This window comes from Augochlora pura, chromosome 10, assembly GCF_028453695.1.
Source record: "Augochlora pura isolate Apur16 chromosome 10, APUR_v2.2.1, whole genome shotgun sequence".
Lineage (NCBI taxonomy): Eukaryota > Metazoa > Arthropoda > Insecta > Hymenoptera > Halictidae > Augochlora > Augochlora pura.
This window is the reverse complement of record NC_135781.1, coordinates 33,161,396-33,179,010: the sequence shown is the minus strand read 5'-3', so window position 1 is coordinate 33,179,010 and position 17,615 is coordinate 33,161,396. Positions and strand designations below refer to the sequence as shown.

The 17,615-nt window shown below is 42.0% G+C and overlaps 1 protein-coding gene across 1 annotated transcript in view; it reads left to right on the top strand.

Moving 5' to 3' along the window:
• The window catches only part of Nolo (ADAMTS-like no long nerve cord), a 247,065-nt gene that overhangs the window by 223,552 nt on the left and 5,898 nt on the right, over positions 1-17,615 (top strand). Inside the window, exons 8-19 of the mRNA XM_078191531.1 lie at positions 1,712-1,853; positions 3,549-3,642; positions 9,261-9,652; positions 10,824-10,953; positions 11,582-11,795; positions 12,231-12,541; positions 13,512-13,639; positions 14,138-14,305; positions 14,831-14,982; positions 15,389-15,478; positions 16,229-17,207; positions 17,445-17,527. Of these exons, the coding sequence (XP_078047657.1) occupies positions 1,712-1,853; positions 3,549-3,642; positions 9,261-9,652; positions 10,824-10,953; positions 11,582-11,795; positions 12,231-12,541; positions 13,512-13,639; positions 14,138-14,305; positions 14,831-14,982; positions 15,389-15,478; positions 16,229-17,207; positions 17,445-17,527 (2,883 nt within the window). The remainder of the gene's footprint in view (positions 1-1,711; positions 1,854-3,548; positions 3,643-9,260; positions 9,653-10,823; positions 10,954-11,581; positions 11,796-12,230; positions 12,542-13,511; positions 13,640-14,137; positions 14,306-14,830; positions 14,983-15,388; positions 15,479-16,228; positions 17,208-17,444; positions 17,528-17,615) is intronic.

Here is a 17,615-nt window from a genome sequence, read left to right as displayed (position 1 = left end):
TCGTTTAATTGTAACAATTCTCCTCGCAAAGATATAATAAATAATAATACAAAAATCCCTTTCACCGTCAAAGAAAAGAAATTCTTATCCCTTATCTAATCCCTTGGATAAGACCGACCTTGTTCAGGAACGGCTGCGATACGACAGAGAAGGGTTAAGTATCACGGAAAATCTTGGATTTTCGAAATCTTGGACCGTTTAACTCGAGGCGCATCTTTGACGAAAAAATCTGGCGCGGTAAAAGTGGACGGAAATGCGCGTGGGTCAAGGTAATGCTTTCCCGGCGGGATAAAGGTCCGTAGAAAGCAGGGACGGAAAGGGGCGAAAAGGGGTGGACGGTGGGCAAGGCAACGCAAAGAAAAGGGCGGAACCTTGGTAATGGTAAACTCTCGCGACGCAACAGAGGAATCTAATTTCAGTATACTAAGTGGGTATTTGCTGGGTTCTATTCTAACGTTCAGAAGACTTAAAAGATCTGGGAAAGGGTTGCGCGGAGACCTGCGAGATCGTTATCGGCGCGAACCGCTGCCCGGGGAGGGTTGAAAAGGAACGAAATAAACGCTATGAAAAGGAGAAAAGGTTCGGAAATACAGGATTTGAGAGTTGCCGTCGCCCGTGGACCGTATGGTAATTCGTAGAAAGGGCTCGCCGATTCTCCAGCAGTTTCGCCAATTATTTTCCAACCCTTCGCTACTCTGCCACCTATCGTTTTTTATCAAAGCGACAAACTTGTACCGCAAACACTCTCGATCGCGTGTAAAAATAAGTGGAAAATAAGAATAGAAATTATTTTATTAAAAATTGAAGAACAGAGTACAATTCTAGTAAATCAAACCCTTGAGCGTAAGTACTATTTTCTCTTAGCTCCTTCTCACATAACCTCAAAATAACTTTGATATAATCCGATATCAATGGCTTTAAAATTTATAATAAAATGTAACATAGGAATTAGATTATTAATCTTTCAATACAGTATATAAAATTGTCGTCTGCTGCACAAGTCTTATACCGTTTAAGACAATAATAATAAATAAAAAATGTGCAAAACATTAATCATCTTACACGGTACAGCAATTCCTTTCCCCGCGGATTAATTAATCAGTGCTCCTCCGCCCGTAGAAGTTACACGATTTATCAAAACTTCTCTTCAAAGAAACACACGAAGAATGTATGAACTTATCAGTCGAAACTTCCTACCGAACCACGAAGGGTGCGTCGTTAGAAAATTTAGCGGAATCTTGGGGTCCTTCTCGCTTTCGTGCAATCGTCGAAACTTCTGCGCGGACGTTTTTTAAAACGAAGTTACGTTTCAACGATTGTGTCGATAGAAGAAGAACCTTTGAGGTTAGTTTTTCACGAGGTTTCGAAATCATTTGTTTCTAGAATCAAGAGTCGCTTCTAAACGAAGTCGACGAAGATCTAAACAATATTTTTTAAGCGATTGAAAACAAGATTACATTACCAAAGATCGATGTAACAATATAGGAAGATCTTCTTCCCTTTATTTCGCACGTCGCTGATATATCTCGCGCGTTTTACAAAGAAACCGAATGGAATTCGGCGTACGGAAGATAGAACAGGTGCTACCCCCCGGTTAATTATTTCAGCCACGTTCCGGTTTCTTTCGCTGTATCATGCTCCCATCGGTCCCGTTTGAAAGCAATTTGCGGCAGCAGCATGAAATTTACTTTTCCCCTCGTGTGATCGATAGTGTTCTGTGACCTGTGGCACCGGCACCAAGACGAGGACGGTCGAGTGCAGGGACGCCGTCGGCTCCATCTCCGCGGACTGCGATCCGGCCGAGCGGCCGCACACCGAGCAGGAGTGCAAAACAAACATCGCCTGTCCGATATGTAAGTTTTATAAGTTACATTCCTATGCGGCCGCGTCGAGTGCACCATTCCCGTGACGATCGGGTCACGCCACCGCCTACAGGGTGTCCTTCGATTAAAGGGCACGCGGATTCTACAATGTCGTTTTATATTTCTTGCACTCATTTCGTGAAACAAATGTCGTAAATTTAATATTTTATGCTTTTAAAAAATCGATTAAAATGTCATATAGATTACTACGGAATTGCGAATTGATAAATAGATAAATAGATTAAAATATGATTATATTATCGATGCGACATTGTCGAATTGAGATTGTAGAACGATTATTAAATAGACTGCAGATTTTTATGCAGAATAATAATGCCTTATCTCCTCTGTAGTGGTCAAAAATTGATCTACGATTATTACTATTTCAATTAATTGGAAATAATAATTAAATAAAGCATTTCGTTTATGTCATATTACTGTTTCCACAGTTTCATATTTTTAATATCTTTTAAATCGAGCAGAAGTAAAATAATTAAATAGAAAATAATTTCTATTAAAAATTATATTTTCCAAGGTAATTATTATGGAAATTTCTAACCAAAAATCTGCAGTCTGTGGCGCGACACCTTGTATAAAGCCAAGAACAACGATTTCTCCCATGAACGACTTAAGCCTGGGTTACGACGCCGTCATTGCCATTGACACTCCCACGTTTATCGACAGAAAGTTGTTCACAACAGTTCTTACCTTATTCCAAGTACAAAGATGCGAGTTTTATGTGTCGTTGCTCGACGAGCGCTTTAAACAAGCAGAAGAAATTGATTCCGACCGCGCGCCATTACGAAATTATTCGCAAAGGATCGCTGAACTTTCATCCTCCTTCGACGTCGCTATCATAATTGCAGATGATTCGAAAACATCCGCGACAACGGAGCGTGAAATTATTATGCGGCGGATCGAAATCGGAAGACGTTCGCGATTCCGTTCGATACACAGCGTCTGCCATAACCGCGGCGCGGCGTGATATTTCAGCGATCTGTGACATAATTGAATTTAGATTACAGTTCGTATGGAATTACACGACGTTGTAAATCAATGATAAAATAACCGTTTCCACGGAGAATACGGCGAGCATTCGATGCGAACAAATAGAAATTGATATCGTATCGTTTTAACGCTTTATAAAACACTAGTATGCGCGTTAAAATGTAAATTATATTTGGAAATAAGAGATTAAATCGCAAGGTAATTGTATAGCTCAAAATTAGTTATTTAGTTTACAGATTAAATTATATTAAAATTATTGGAAGTAGCAATGACTGAGTTACAATTATCGGAAAATTATTTTGCGTTCGAATATTATTGTTAAAAATATATGGACTGCGACGATTATTTTAGCGCTTAGATTCCATGCCATAAATTTTTCTAAAAGTTAGTTGGTTATTTAGACGACAAAATAGCTAACAAAGATCACTATATAATTTTTTAAATTTCCAATTCGTTATTAGAAGCAAACATAAATTCTGCGAAAAAATTGCAACGTTCTTTCACTCAGCGACACTAAAAACACCGTATCGAATCGCAGTCTCCATAGATAAGAGCGTATTTTCTCAGCGGACGTGGCCATAATTTTTTGACGAACGTCGTCGGCTAGTTAAACGCCTCTTAAAAGCGAATCAAGGCTGCGCGCGACAAGGATAGCACCGGATGAAATCTTGTTTCCAGACGGCGACGAGATGACTCAACCCCTGATGCAGCCGTACCCACCCCCGCCGGTGTCGGAGAAGCTAATCGACCAGCCGATTCCATCGGAGTCCACGTGAGTACCGACGAAGATCGCTAGAACAAAAAAAGAGAAAACCTAGTGGAAAAACGCGCGGGTGTGTACACGGGGCGGGTGTCCAGGTGTCCCTAAAAGCGTGCGTAGCAAAACGTTGATAGAGCTTCTCGTCGCTTGCCCGTGAAATGTAAACTGAAAACCCGTAGCGAACGGCCTAGATAGAAAAATCTTCACCGTGTTGAAAGCATTCATTTCTTGACGTGAATTGATCTGTTCCCGACAGATATACGATCTACTTTGCCTGTGGCTGGTTGTATCTGAGGTATCCCATATTACTGTGTCTCTTTCTTCTATCAACTTTAACTATACTTTCTCTGTCTTTCGTTTCTTCTCGTTTCTCCACGACCCCTTCTACTTTCACACGCACCCTCGTTGTCTTTCTCTATTTCTTCTTCTTCTTCTATCTTCTTCTTCTTCTTCTTCTTTGTCTTTCTACTACTTCTTTCTACTTCTTCCTTCGTTTCATTTTCGTTACGTTTCTCCCTCGGCTTCCGGCGACGTCCAGACAACGTGGCGCACTATCCCCCCCGGCCGTCTTTGAATTATCCCCTGTTTTTCTCTGTCACCACCCTTCCTACAACCACACGCATATACACACAATCGCACAAACGCACACACAATCGCACAAGCGCGTCGCCTCTTGCGTAGATTCCTCGCACGCTTCTTAAACTCACCGCGGGTCTGCAAAGTTCAATGCCGTCGGTTTTAGGACCAGATCGGGGGCTAAGTTTTAAAAGCATACACCGCCTACACCGAGCACACGACGCAGCTTCCCTGGAAATGACTTTACCTGGAACGCTTCGACCCCGCTTCTCACCCCCCTCTGTGTTCGCTTATCGATCCTTTTCGCCGGGGACGAATACGAGAGGTGCGGTTTTTTGATGGGGGCTTTTTTCGAAATTGAAAAAGTGTTAAGGGGAGAATGGAAATTGGAATGAATTGCAAAAATGGACGGCTGAGTTGTTGGAACGATTATGTAGGGGCCTGTTTAAATAATTGACGAGGTATGTTAAACGTGACAGGAAAATTAACCCTTGGCGGACGACGACTTTTTCGAGCTAGTGAGGTTAGGAGGACGAGGCGATTTTCTCAGATGCGTCGAGTGTCATAAGAATTATTTTTATTTGTATATGATAGAAATGTAATTTAAGTAAGATTATATGCAATTATATAAAATTATATAATTTATATACGATTATATGCAATTATATAAAATTATATAATTTACATAAAAATTATCTTTACCATAAACATCGACTGTCGCCTCTCACTCGTCCTGCCAAACGAGAAGTCGTGGCGTCTCCTCTCGTCCGCAAAGGATTAACATTCATCTGAAAATACATATAAAACGTGACGGCAAAGTTTGTTGCATTCTTCAAAAGTTCGTTGAAAGATTAAGCTCTAATTCATAAACGAATCCCTGATGCTCCTCCGTCGGTCGGGAAAAATAACAATCCGCAGCCTCCGTCCGAACACAGCGCGTCAGCAAGAAACTCGGTAAAGGAAGGCGATTAGTAGTTTCATTTAATGATAATGTTTATTTCGTTGGTCTGGTAAGAGAATAGGAATTTTTTGGCGAGCCGAGGATGGGGGGGAATAGTTTCGCGACGGTCTCCATTTTCTGCTGACGCGCAACAGTTTTCCAACTCGGGATCTCTCTCTGCCACCGCCGCTGAAATTCAACGTAGCTTAATCTCCCCGGGTTCCTCTTTCTTCTCCCCACCCCCCTCTCTCTCTCTCTTTCTCTCTTTCTCACGCTCTATCTCTCTTTCTTTCTCACTCTCTATCTCTCTCTTTCTTTCTCTATTCGGATCTCCTTTTTCTTTCTCTTTCGCTGAACGTTTTCCTGGCTCTTGCTCTCCCCTAATGCATTTATGAGATTACGAGATTTACCGTGATTTAATTAGCGCATAACGCGAATGCCGTAGAACAAGCATTAGCATAGACTTACGATGATAATGTTACGTGGGTACTATTATCGTACACACCGTTTCTTCGCCGATGTTTTCCCAGCCCGTTTCCTCCACTCCCCTCCCCTCCCCTCCTTTTTCTGGCTTGCGTTGTTCCAACGGTCCCCCCCCCCCCCCCCGGTAGGCTTAGCATGCATAATTTATAGCGTAGAACTGTCTACCACGTGTGCTCGCCTGTTGGATTTTACGCAGGTACCTGCCTCCAGATTCTTCTTCCTGCGAGGATCAACACGTCCCTTTCCGCACAGATCTGTCTTGTTTAATCGAATTGGACGCTCGTTTGCTCGCGGCGGTTCGTTGACGGACGCGCGTTCTCCAGGCCCCGGCACAGACGGCACAGAGACGTTTTTAAGACGTCTTTGAGATGTTTTTAAGATGTCTTCGAGACGTCTTTAAATCGTTTTTAAAATGTCTTTAAAATGTCTTTGAGACGTACTTAAGACGTTTTTAAGACGTTTTCGAGACGTTTTTAAGACGACTTTAAAATGTCTTTAAAATGTCTTCGAGACGGATTTAAGACGTATTTAAGATGTTCTCGAGACGTTTTTAAGCCGACTTTAAAATGTCTTTGAGACGTACTTAAGACGTTTTTAAGATGTTTTCGAGACGTTTTTAAGACGACTATAAGATATCTTTGACACGTCTGCTGTACGATATTCGACACCTCTGTAACCCTTTGACTGCGGCGCACTCTCGGAGAGAACCCTTTAATAAATTAAAAATATCGAGACTTTATCTATCTGAAGTCGTCTTCTATTGTCATCATCTAATCTATATTAAGTCGTCTCAAGCTATTTTTAATTTACTTAACTCGAGCATAACTTCTACAATAATTGCCAACTTCGTATAAAGCGTCTTTAAGCCTTCTATTATGGGATGCCTTTAAGCCGTCTGTTATGGAACGTCTTTAAGCCGTCTTAACGACGTCTCAAATTAGACGTCCTCCTAACGTCGCGACTAAGACGTCTTAAAGACATTAATCCTAGAACATAATACCTTCAGACCTGAAACAAACATAAACTAAACGTCCAATATCTTCTAAGAGAGATTTCTTTAAAAAAAAAGATTGCTTGATAATATCCAAACACCTCTCTGAAAATAATCAATCTTCCAATAATCGTCTATAAAATCCTCGTAATAATTACAATAACGATCCCGGTGCCAATTAAAAAAAATCTGAACGCGAGAGAATACTTTCTGTTCCTCGTTTCTTTTGAAGAACATTGCTCGCGCGAAGAAAGACCGATAGAGAGAAGGAGAGCCGATTTCTAGTCGGTCGGGGTTCCCTGAATGTCGGGGTTAAAAAGATTATCGACGACAAGGATCATTGATTCGCGCGCGCGGGGGCGGAGGAGGTTCGGCCCGAAAATAGACACTCGAGGATTTTCGAGAGGGTGGGGTTTCTCTGAGATCGGAGCGCGCTCGAGTGAACGAGGAGGACCGGCGGGAACGAGAGCTCCGTCGTTCGGTGAAAAGGGCGATTCCCGAATAACCGTGGCGCATTATTTATTCAGTTTAATCGATGACGCGAGAGACGTGCACGCGTCGCTTTAGGAACTACACGAATAGCTGGCACAGAGAGAAAGAGAGAGAAAGAGAGAGAGAGAGAGAGAGAGGGCCAATAAATTCCGCGCTCTGTGCGCGTCGGCGACGTTTGTCCAACGAATAAAAAAAGGAGACGAATGCGCTCGCGTAGAATCAGCCTCTCCTTTCATGTTCGTTGATTTATCGCGATTTCCTCTGCGAGCGCCGTCCGGGACGCGACCGAATAACCGTTGCGGCCCCCGCTTCGAGCCACCGTCCCCGAATAACTTGTCGCATTATGTCGCGGCGATTGTTCAATTATTTTCTCGTACTACCCTCGAGCCATTAAGAACACATCTTTCTCGGGTCTCTCCCACCAAATATTGACTTCTTCTGTAGCAAAAAGGGTATTCGATCGTTCGACAGGGTAAGGTAAACGCTAGCTGGATAGGTAGAGTTCCCGAACAAGGTAGAACCTCTGTTATCGGAACCGAGAGAGGGAAGCGAGAGCTTTGCTCTCAGCCGGTGGATTCGTTTGATGTTTTAGGACAAATTGCGAAGCGGTAATAATAGATCGCGGAGAGGATCTGTAAATCGAGCTGTAATATTGAGACGTTTATCGAATGGATTTTCACGTGGAGAAAATTTTAATTATTAGTGAAACGAATTTTCCTACGTTACTTTATTATATTAACCCCTTGCAATGGACTTCTTTCATGCTGCGTTAATTAGCATTGATTTGATATTAATATTTTCCTTAATAGGACCGGATGATTTTTCTTCCTTTTATTATTTTTATTTACCTCCATTTCTAAATTTCGATAATAGAAAAATTCAATTTAATTTCGATTTAGAAGAAATTAATAATATCCGTATTCAATAGATGTCGCATGGGATCTTTGTCACCAATCTGAGTCGTTATTATAGCGCAAGGGGTTAAATTTGTAGCTGTCACAACATTCCCAAAACGGAGGTATTATGTATTACTGTAATAGAAAACACCTTGGAAGATCAATCCTTTACGAGCTACCTCCAAATTAGAACGACTGCAAGGAACACGATAGACACGAATTTTGCAGAGGCAAGTTCGTGAAATTAGTCTTTGTAATAGCAAATCGGAAACCTGGCACCTTAGAGCAGGCATGGGCTTTTGAAACGCTCCAGATTGCTCCCACGGGCAATTAGACCATTAGGCGGAACGTAGGCATTTGAACCCTGTGTAATTAAGTCGTGACATAAGTTCGCGCCACTTCTTGATCCCATTTTCTTTAAGATTCTTCTGTAAATTAATTCGGTAAACTAATTCTGTAGACTAATTCAAAATTAGAACTGGGTAAAATTTATAGAATATTAAAAATGCTTTTACTACTTTGTAATTTGGATTTTTCGATATTTTCTACTGCTGTTTTCAAGTTTTATTATATAAAGCAAGCGATGTTGCGTGAGATAATATTGTACGCGACAATCTGATGGAGTTATTTAAATATTGAAACATTCGTCAGAGGCGTACACTGTATAGTCTTCGCGCGACAAGGAGATAGGTTCGCCTTCCCCCTCTCACTGGCCGCAGCAGTGCGCCCCTCCACTAGCTCCCCCACTGCCGCAGCTACTAAGAGGGGGAACTTGAACGCAGCGAAGCCTTGTTGTCGCGCGAAGGCTATACTCTCGCCGTCTCTGAAGAGTTAAACCCTTTTCCCCCACCTATCCTATCGCTCCATGTTAACCAGTTAACACATAACCTTAAAACTTGAAATCTGAACCTTGTTAACAAATAACCTAAAAAATTTAACCTACTAATTATAACCTATTCGCTAATATTCACTAAATAATAATATTCACTGAATAACCTATTCGCGAACGGAACTTATGACACGACCCGATCACTATACCCTCGTCAGAGTTCTATCTAGAGTATACTAGAGTTGTATACTAGCGAGTATCTCAGGCGCCTATGCCTGGCTCATAGAATCCGAGCTCGACAGACCAAAGGTAAATCGCGCGAAGAGATCTGGAACGGGCCCCGCCGCGGCTCGAACAGCAGCGAACAGAAACTACGGGCGACGGTTTCGGAACGCGAATCATCAAACAATGCCGACCCTCCAGGTTCATCGCCGACGAGTGGTCGCCGTGCAGCGTCACCTGCGGCGAGGGGATCCGTCGTCGCGACGTACGCTGCAAAATATTCCTCGAGTTCAGTCGGACCATCGCCGATCTGCCGGATCGACAGTGCTCCGGCCCGAAGCCGATCGAGACCGAGAAATGCGCGATGGAGCCGTGCGGCATGATGGAGAACAGCTTGTCCTACGGCATCGACGCGGTCGGCGACAGCGGCTACGCCGAGCCCAGCCTGACGGACACCTACAGATCGTCCGGTGGCAGCAGCTCCGGCGGTGGTTACGAGTCTCGGATCAAGGTAGCGTCGGGCAGCGACGCGCAGACCACGTACTCGTGGAAGGAAACTGGTTACACACCTTGCAGCGCCACCTGTTTGGGAGGTGAGTCAAGTCTTAACCCTTAAATAACCTAACCTGAAAATATGAAATGATTTTCCTGGCTCCTAGTATTTCTATTCTATGAAATAAAGCGCGCTTTTATGCGCTCAAATTGACTCTTGCGACTCGTGGCAACAGTTTCACTGCTCGACAATTTTTTAAATATCAATTTTATTTTTTATAAAAATTATTCATAATAGAATAATTTTGAGTGGTGCCTCAGAGTGCAAAGGGTTAATGGATAATATTTTTTAGAAATTCCAAAGCGATTATTAAGCTATCTTATGTAATTATAGCTAGCTTCGAACCGCAAAAGTTTAATCGTAGTAAAATAGATAGTTAAAAATAATATCGTGGATATATACCTTCGGAACAGTAACACGGAACAATTGCTCAATAAAGAAAAATCATTAAAAACGTAAAACAAAGTATAATAGATTATTTAAACGAACGTTGAAGTCGGCAGCATTGGCCATTGAAGAGCGGCCGGCAGCAATCAAAACGAGGAAATTGACAATTAATTTAAACAAAAGTTCATTAAAATTACCATGTTACAAGGACCATTATCGAGGCACGGCCGGGCCTTTCAGAGGAATTATCTACTTCCGATCGCGATCATTAGCGTTCCATAAATACTGTACTCCCGGTCGACGATAATCAGCGTGGAACATAAGTCAGGGCATTATCGAAAATCAAATCCGAAAGGATTAACAGAATGTATCCGGGGGGGGGGGGGGGGGGGGGGAGAGGTTCGTTTCGCAGCGGCCGTTTAACTGTTCCGAATAATTTGACGCTATTAACTGAGCGCTTCAGCGGCGGTCGTCCGGGCATCGGAATCGATATAATATTATAAAAGGGCCTCGCGAATTCTATCGATCTAATCGCCGTAATGACAGAAACCCCTGGCGATGGATGCTTTGCCAGGATGCTTTGACCCTTTGCGGACGAGCGGCGACTCTAAGGCGCCGTACGATAATTATCGTGCTACGTTTCAAAATATAGGGTTTTCCATTAAGGGCGGGTCGATTTTGAAATGGAATAAAATGGTTAATTAATATTAACGAATTTCTTTGCAAGTTTCCGGGAAAATATTTTGGATTTCAAGTCGAAGTCCGACTGCGTAGGGTTGAACCGGGGATCGGTGGCTTTGAAACCGGGTGTTTCGATGTTCCAGGTGTGCAGGACCTGATCATAAATTGCATACAGGACGACACAGGGAAACCGGTGATACCTTTGCTCTGCACCTCGGAGACCAAACCGGAAGCAAGAATAAGGGTTTGCAACGATAATCCTTGTCCACCGAGGTGAAGTATATCAACCTGCAGATTGCCTACGGTTTCACTGAAATCCGAGCAATTTTACAATAATAATAATAATAATAACATTAAATTCACTCTTGGGATAATTAAAAACAAGTTATTTTCACCCGTTTGACAAATCTAGTTCTAACGTATAGTTGCTGTAAATCTTTGTGCGACGCAGAATATGCGTCCATAACAATTAGTAGGAATTAAATAAATTATTTATTCACACTCTTAACTGTCGTATAAAATTAAAAACAATCTCTCGTTTTTCCAAGTTTTGTGCTGTCCTGTGTTTTATCTGCTTTTGTTTCATAAGTCGTAATATACCTGCGAACTGTTGGTAAAGGTGGTCGGAGAGAGCCTTTTAATAAATAATAATTAATAATGAACAAATTTTCGTATGAATCGTAAGTAGATAAATGAAACTCGTTAAACAGTTACTACTTGAACTATATTGAATAATTCATCAATACGTTACAAGCGTTAATTATTATATTATTTAATTATTTAACTATTATTATATTATAATTATATTATTATTATATTATTATACGTTACAAGGGTTAATCATTGAATAAATAAGAGAATTTCAAACGCAAATCTGACCGTTCCGACCGAATTGTCGCAGATGGAATTTGAGCGAGTTCTCGCAGTGCATGAGCCCGTGCGGGCTCGGCATCCAAACGCGGTACGTCACCTGTATACACGAGGTGACCCGGGGATCCACAGGTAAGACAGTGCCGGTGCCGAACAAGATGTGCCCGCAGCCACCGCCGGCCGACAGACAATACTGCAACGTGTTCGACTGTCCGGTGAAATGGAACGTCGGAAAATGGAGCAAGGTAATTTCTTTTACTCTTCCACGATCGTGATGGTACCTTGATACACCTGTTCATTGCATCAGAATAAAAGCGAATTTAGTGGCTTCTTTGAAACAGACTCGCCGATTGATTATCGTTAAAATTAAGGAAAACCAATGAGCTGTTATTAGAAATGGTCAGTCAGAAATGCGAAAAGGGTCAGTAATTTACCTTTAAAAGGGACACTTTTTAGAAGAGCATTGTCGTAGAATTCCAGGACCTTAGACCTCCCGAGCAAAGGTGTAACATAGTACCAGGCTGTATGAATAAATTTTTCGCCGCCAAATTCCGGCTCTATATTTTATAAAGTCATGTGACCTATGGCGTCACAATTCGTCGCTATGACGCCTCAACGATACTTTTATACGTCACAATTTTTACGGTGTCTCGAAAATGGTAACCCGACGCGTTTTCCAGTGTTCGAAGACGTGCGGAGGCGGCGTGATGAAGCGCGAGGTCTCGTGCGGCCAGATAATGGCCCAGGGCCGTCAACAGAGCCGCGAGGATCGCGAATGCATGTCGCAGAAACCGGCCACCGAGAGGCCCTGCAACAACAGGGCTTGCCACGACACGGACGGTGGCTCATTGCCGATCATCTCCAGTCAGAACACCACGTACAATCAGACAGAATTGAACGCGAAGGTGGATCTGAAGATCGGCGGCACCGCGAAGATCTTCCAAGGGACGCCGTTCATCAAGATACGGTGTCCCGTCAGAAAGTTCGACAAGTGGGTCCACGAAATCGCGGAATTTTCCTGTATCAATTCTGTCAACCCTTTGCACTTTAAGGCACCACTAAAATTGCTCTATCACGCGCCAATTTTTGTACCAACGAAGCTTAAATTTAAAAAATTGTTAAGTAGTAAAATTGTTGGTAGGAATCGCGAGAATCAATTTTGCATACGTAAAAGTGCATACAGATATAAAGAATAAATGTTTTGTTACATAGAATGGAAATATTATGAACTAGAAAAATGACTTCAGATTTATAGTGCAAAGGGTTAATTTTATCACACTGTGCTCCTATTACGTTGCGATTGAAATTAAATCGATTATTATAATAGATAATTCACGACGACCACCGCTGAGATATTTAATAATTAAAAAGCATATTGGATTGAGTGAGTATCCTTGATGTTGCTCAATAATAATGAAATATTTATTTTAATACTAAAAATCTATTTTTGACACTATATATATAAATATATATAGTATAATATATAACATATGCGTCACAATATTATACATAATAGTAATATGTATAATAATATGAATGCATATAATAATCATATATTATTATTATTCTGCGAAATTTAATAATATTATAAAATTTTTGACAAATTCAGCTAATTTAACGACGCCATTTTGCCCGGCCAAAAACTATTTCAATCTCCCATCGCGTCGCATCGGCGACTAAAAAGCGAGCGTTTGTGGGTGGCATAGATACAACGGAAATTCAATATGTAATAAAATTACAGCGAAGTTGATTTCGGCGCAGATGGTGTTGCCAAATTAATTCGATCCTGCGCCGCGATTGTACTTCAATCGCGATTAATAATTGCATCGCGATTTCATCGAACCGCGGAGATCGGATTTACAAATCGCAACGTGATCGAACGCGCGCGAACGCAATTTCTGTTACCGTTTGCAATGGTTAATTAGTTAAATATGTTCACCGGTATGGAAAAATGTTATCAGAGCGCAGATCATATGGACGAAGGACAATAAAGAACTGAGGAAGTCGAGGAAGTACAAGATCAGCAGGAAGGGTGCATTGAAGATAAACGACATCACCGCATCCGATGCCGGCGTTTACGCTTGTATAGGTGGGTTTTGTTAAACATTTCATGCAATTTTATATGTAAAAATGTTAGACAGCGTTGATGTTGTCGAATCGTCTTATTGCGAAATTGTTATAAATTCTATATGGAAATGTGACATTAAAATCACTGTTAGAAACAGATGAGAATAAATGCACTATTTTTCATATTAAATTTTTAGTAAAATTAGCAGTTCATTAATTTTATTCTCGTTTTATTGGAAGTACTTATGGACATTGAAATCACTATGGTATTAAGCTCACTCGATTCGAAGAAGAACGCTTTAATTTTCGTATCAAATTTTTAGCAAAACCAAAAATTAAAAATTAAAATTTTACCAACAGATCAACAACATTAGACAAAGTTACTAATAATTTCATCATCGTTAACTGTTATTAATAAAGTTGGTGGATTTCTCAGATCTTGCAACTTCGAACTGTATATTTTTTCTTTTTTTAAAAGATGGACGCCGATTAAACGTGAATATCGTCGTTTCTGTTGCAGCCGGAAATTCGCACGCCCAGACACAGCTTATAGTAAAATTTCGTTCGAAGGGGCAGATCAGCAGCGAGGAGTATCTTCGATTAAGTAACTCCGTCTACCTTCAGCGGAACGCGAACTTGGACTCGGCGCCGGTGAATTCGGGCGAAAGTTTGTACACCGATCAAGCGGGTAAATTATTCCGACGACATCGAATATTGAGTTTCTTCTCGCTCCCCCCGATTATCTAAATCCATGGAACGTTGCATTAATAATCGGCTCCGGCTAACTGTTGAATTGTCTGCCGCCTCCATCGCCAATTTAACTTCTTAGCTATCCGTCGAACCGTTTAAACTCGATGCCATTTTAACCCTAAATTCGAAACAGTCTTTCCGATTCGTAGAATTTCTATTTTAAATTATGAAATTGAAAATTATGAAATTGGAAATTATAAAATTGAAAATTATAAAATTGGAAATTATGAAATTGAAAATTATAAAATTGGAAATTGTAAAATTGAAAATTATAAAATTGTAATTTTATATTGTTTTGCGATTATGAAATTGAGTCTTCGAACTCGTCTAATAATTGCGTCAGTTTTTCAAATATTATATAAATTAATATAACAGCGCATGAATTATTTTATAACGTGGTGTAATAATAGTTTCTATTGTAAGCTATATATTCGTTCGATTTACTATGGGCTTCCTGCAACAGCCTACGGGAACCGCTTCATTCCGATCGACAGCGAGGAGATCAACCCTAACAACAAGCCTACGAAGAAGCCACAGAAGAAACAGAGACCTAATCCGACGCCGCCGGATTCGACGGACTTGCGCAGGGAGCAGACGGTAACATCGCAGAATCAGGTAATTAACGTTGCAATAATTTCCTCTCTCAAAGAAAAGAAATCGGAGTTTGTCGATTATTTTTGCGTTCACTTAATGCAAGGTTCGATGACCTTAGTAAATCAATTTTTTACTAATTTAACCACGTGCTTCTGTATCTCGATCTTCCATTAATTTATCCTCAAAATAAAAATTTTATAAACAATAAATTCTTGCAAATCGGTAAAAATTGGTAAAAATACCTAAAAGTAAAAATACCTAATTCAGCGCAGAAAAGGAATTGATAAAATCCGATTTCTCTCGCCAACGTCCCGTACCTTCGACACAAAAAGCAAACCCCGTGAAACTAATCATTTTTTACGACGATTCTTTACTTTCCTGCTTGCTATTATTCTGGACTGTGTTTGATGGACATTTAATATGTCAGCCTGGATACCACGAATCCGTGGAATCGACTGCGTCGTCGAGTGCCTCTACGCTCGTGCCGCACTTGACTCATTTAATATCGAGTCTTAAGGTGAGACCTTGCGAACAATGAATTCAAAGGACTGTCTGTGTCTAACGTCGGCCCTTGATCGTCCATTGGCCCTTCCACGTCGTTGCGATATTAATATTAGCAGGAACAGATGAATCGAGGATTAATCGTCGCTGCTGTAGCAGATAGCACGAGGACGTCTTTGACGTTCGGGACGTTTTCAAGACGTCTTTAAGACGTTTTTTAGATGTTTGTGCAAGGTCTGTTTTGGACGTCTTTACGATGTCTATGGAAGGTCTGTTTTGGACGTCTTTTCCATGTCTATAGAAGGCCTGTTTGAGACGTTTTTAAGACGTTTTAACCGCGTCCCAAATCGGACGTCCTTTTAACGTCTGAAACAAGTATCTTACAATATTAATAATCGTCTTAAAGACGTCCTTGTGCTATCCGGAAAATAATATAATTATTACCTCAACTCGATCATAAATTCGCCTTTTCATCCAGCAGTTCATTAGCAACCAAGAAAAATTAATTAACCCAGAAAGAAAGCATACCGCAAAGGGTTAAATAATCCAGCCCCCCACACAATGCTTAAATCCTCATCGTCGATGCTCTCGCCTCTCATAATAAATCAAACCTCCGTCCATCTCAACGAGAGATGTCTTCTCCGTCTAACCTGCAAACATAACAATTAATAATTATCCTTGTTCTAACATCCAAGATGTTGTCCTAACTTTGTCCTAACCTAACAACGTTATTGAAACCATCCCCTAATCTCTGCTCGCCCAACAGGAATACTGGCCGTTCCAAAGCGAGTCGTCCGCCGGCAGATCGCACAGGACAGCACCGGTGTCGTTCGTCGACGACACGAGAAAGGAAGCGGCGCCGACGAAACACACGCAGGTGCGGTACCAGAACATGGAGGACAACCTGGACACGCTGTACCGGAACACAGCGATACCGGACGAGACGTTCGGCCCCGACGAAGAGAGGATATTCATCGGCGTGGATCCTTACGATCTGGACGACACCATGTTCGGGCTGGAGCACAGCGATCCTGTGAGGATCACGCCAGTCGCCGGCAAAGAGGCGCCGGTGACTTCGGCGATCTCCGACAACGATTACGTGGTGGAATCCTTGAGGAACGTGAAGAGACAGTGGCAGGAGCCGCAGGACAAAGGGCACACGACGCAACACTCCAAGGAGCACGCCAAGGACGTCGTTGTTCCGTCCACCGTCTCCGACGACATCGGACTCGAGGTGTTCTACATACCCGACTCGACGAGCACGAAGCACGCGGAGATCCCGAGGAAGGAGACCGACCGTGGCCATCGTGTCACCGCCGAGATAGAGCATGTCTTCTCTACAATGTCCTTGAAGGAGCTGGAAGAACCAAGGAAGAGTGACAGAGAGAAGGGAGTCTCGAACAGAACGGAGGACTACGCGGAGGAGCTCGAAGACGAGATGAAGAAACGGAAGACCTACTTGGCGAACGACACCGTCGATGATTCCGTCACCTGGGCCAGCACCAGGGACCCTGAGGAAGACCTCAGCGAGCTGGCATTGTCCGGCGTAAAGGGCTCCAACGCGTCCGAGAAAGACCCGGAGGAGAGGACCAGACCCATGAACGTCGAAAGTCAAAACGGCTCCGAGGAGGAAGCGATCGATTTCGATGACAGCGAGGAGAAGAAGAACAAGTCGTCGAGCGTGGCTGGAGCGGCTAGTTGCAACACCACCGCGGACACGTCGCTTGCGACTCTGAGTATTTTAGGTAGGCTCAGAATTATGTCAAGGTTATGTCAGAATTATGTCAGAATTATGTCAAGGTTATGTCAAGATTATGTCAAGATTATGGTAATAGAATCACTGTTTAAATTGTACTAATAAAAGGAGAGCTAAATACTTGACATGCTCGAGCCCGGGAGTTTTAAAGTTTGCGATATTGGTAGCCAAACATCCCCATATTTCCATGATTCAGAAGAATGATACTATTGTCTCGATGTCGCAGATTCCTCGGAAGATCTGGTGTTCGAATGGGTGACGACGGAATGGTCCAAGTGCTCCCAGACCTGCGGCAGAGGTGGATTTCAGGTGATTATGTGGCATGATAATTAGTCGGTAGCATTCTTTAAATTGTTTTAATGTTTTATAGAGGTGCGTCGTATTTTATGAAACATTT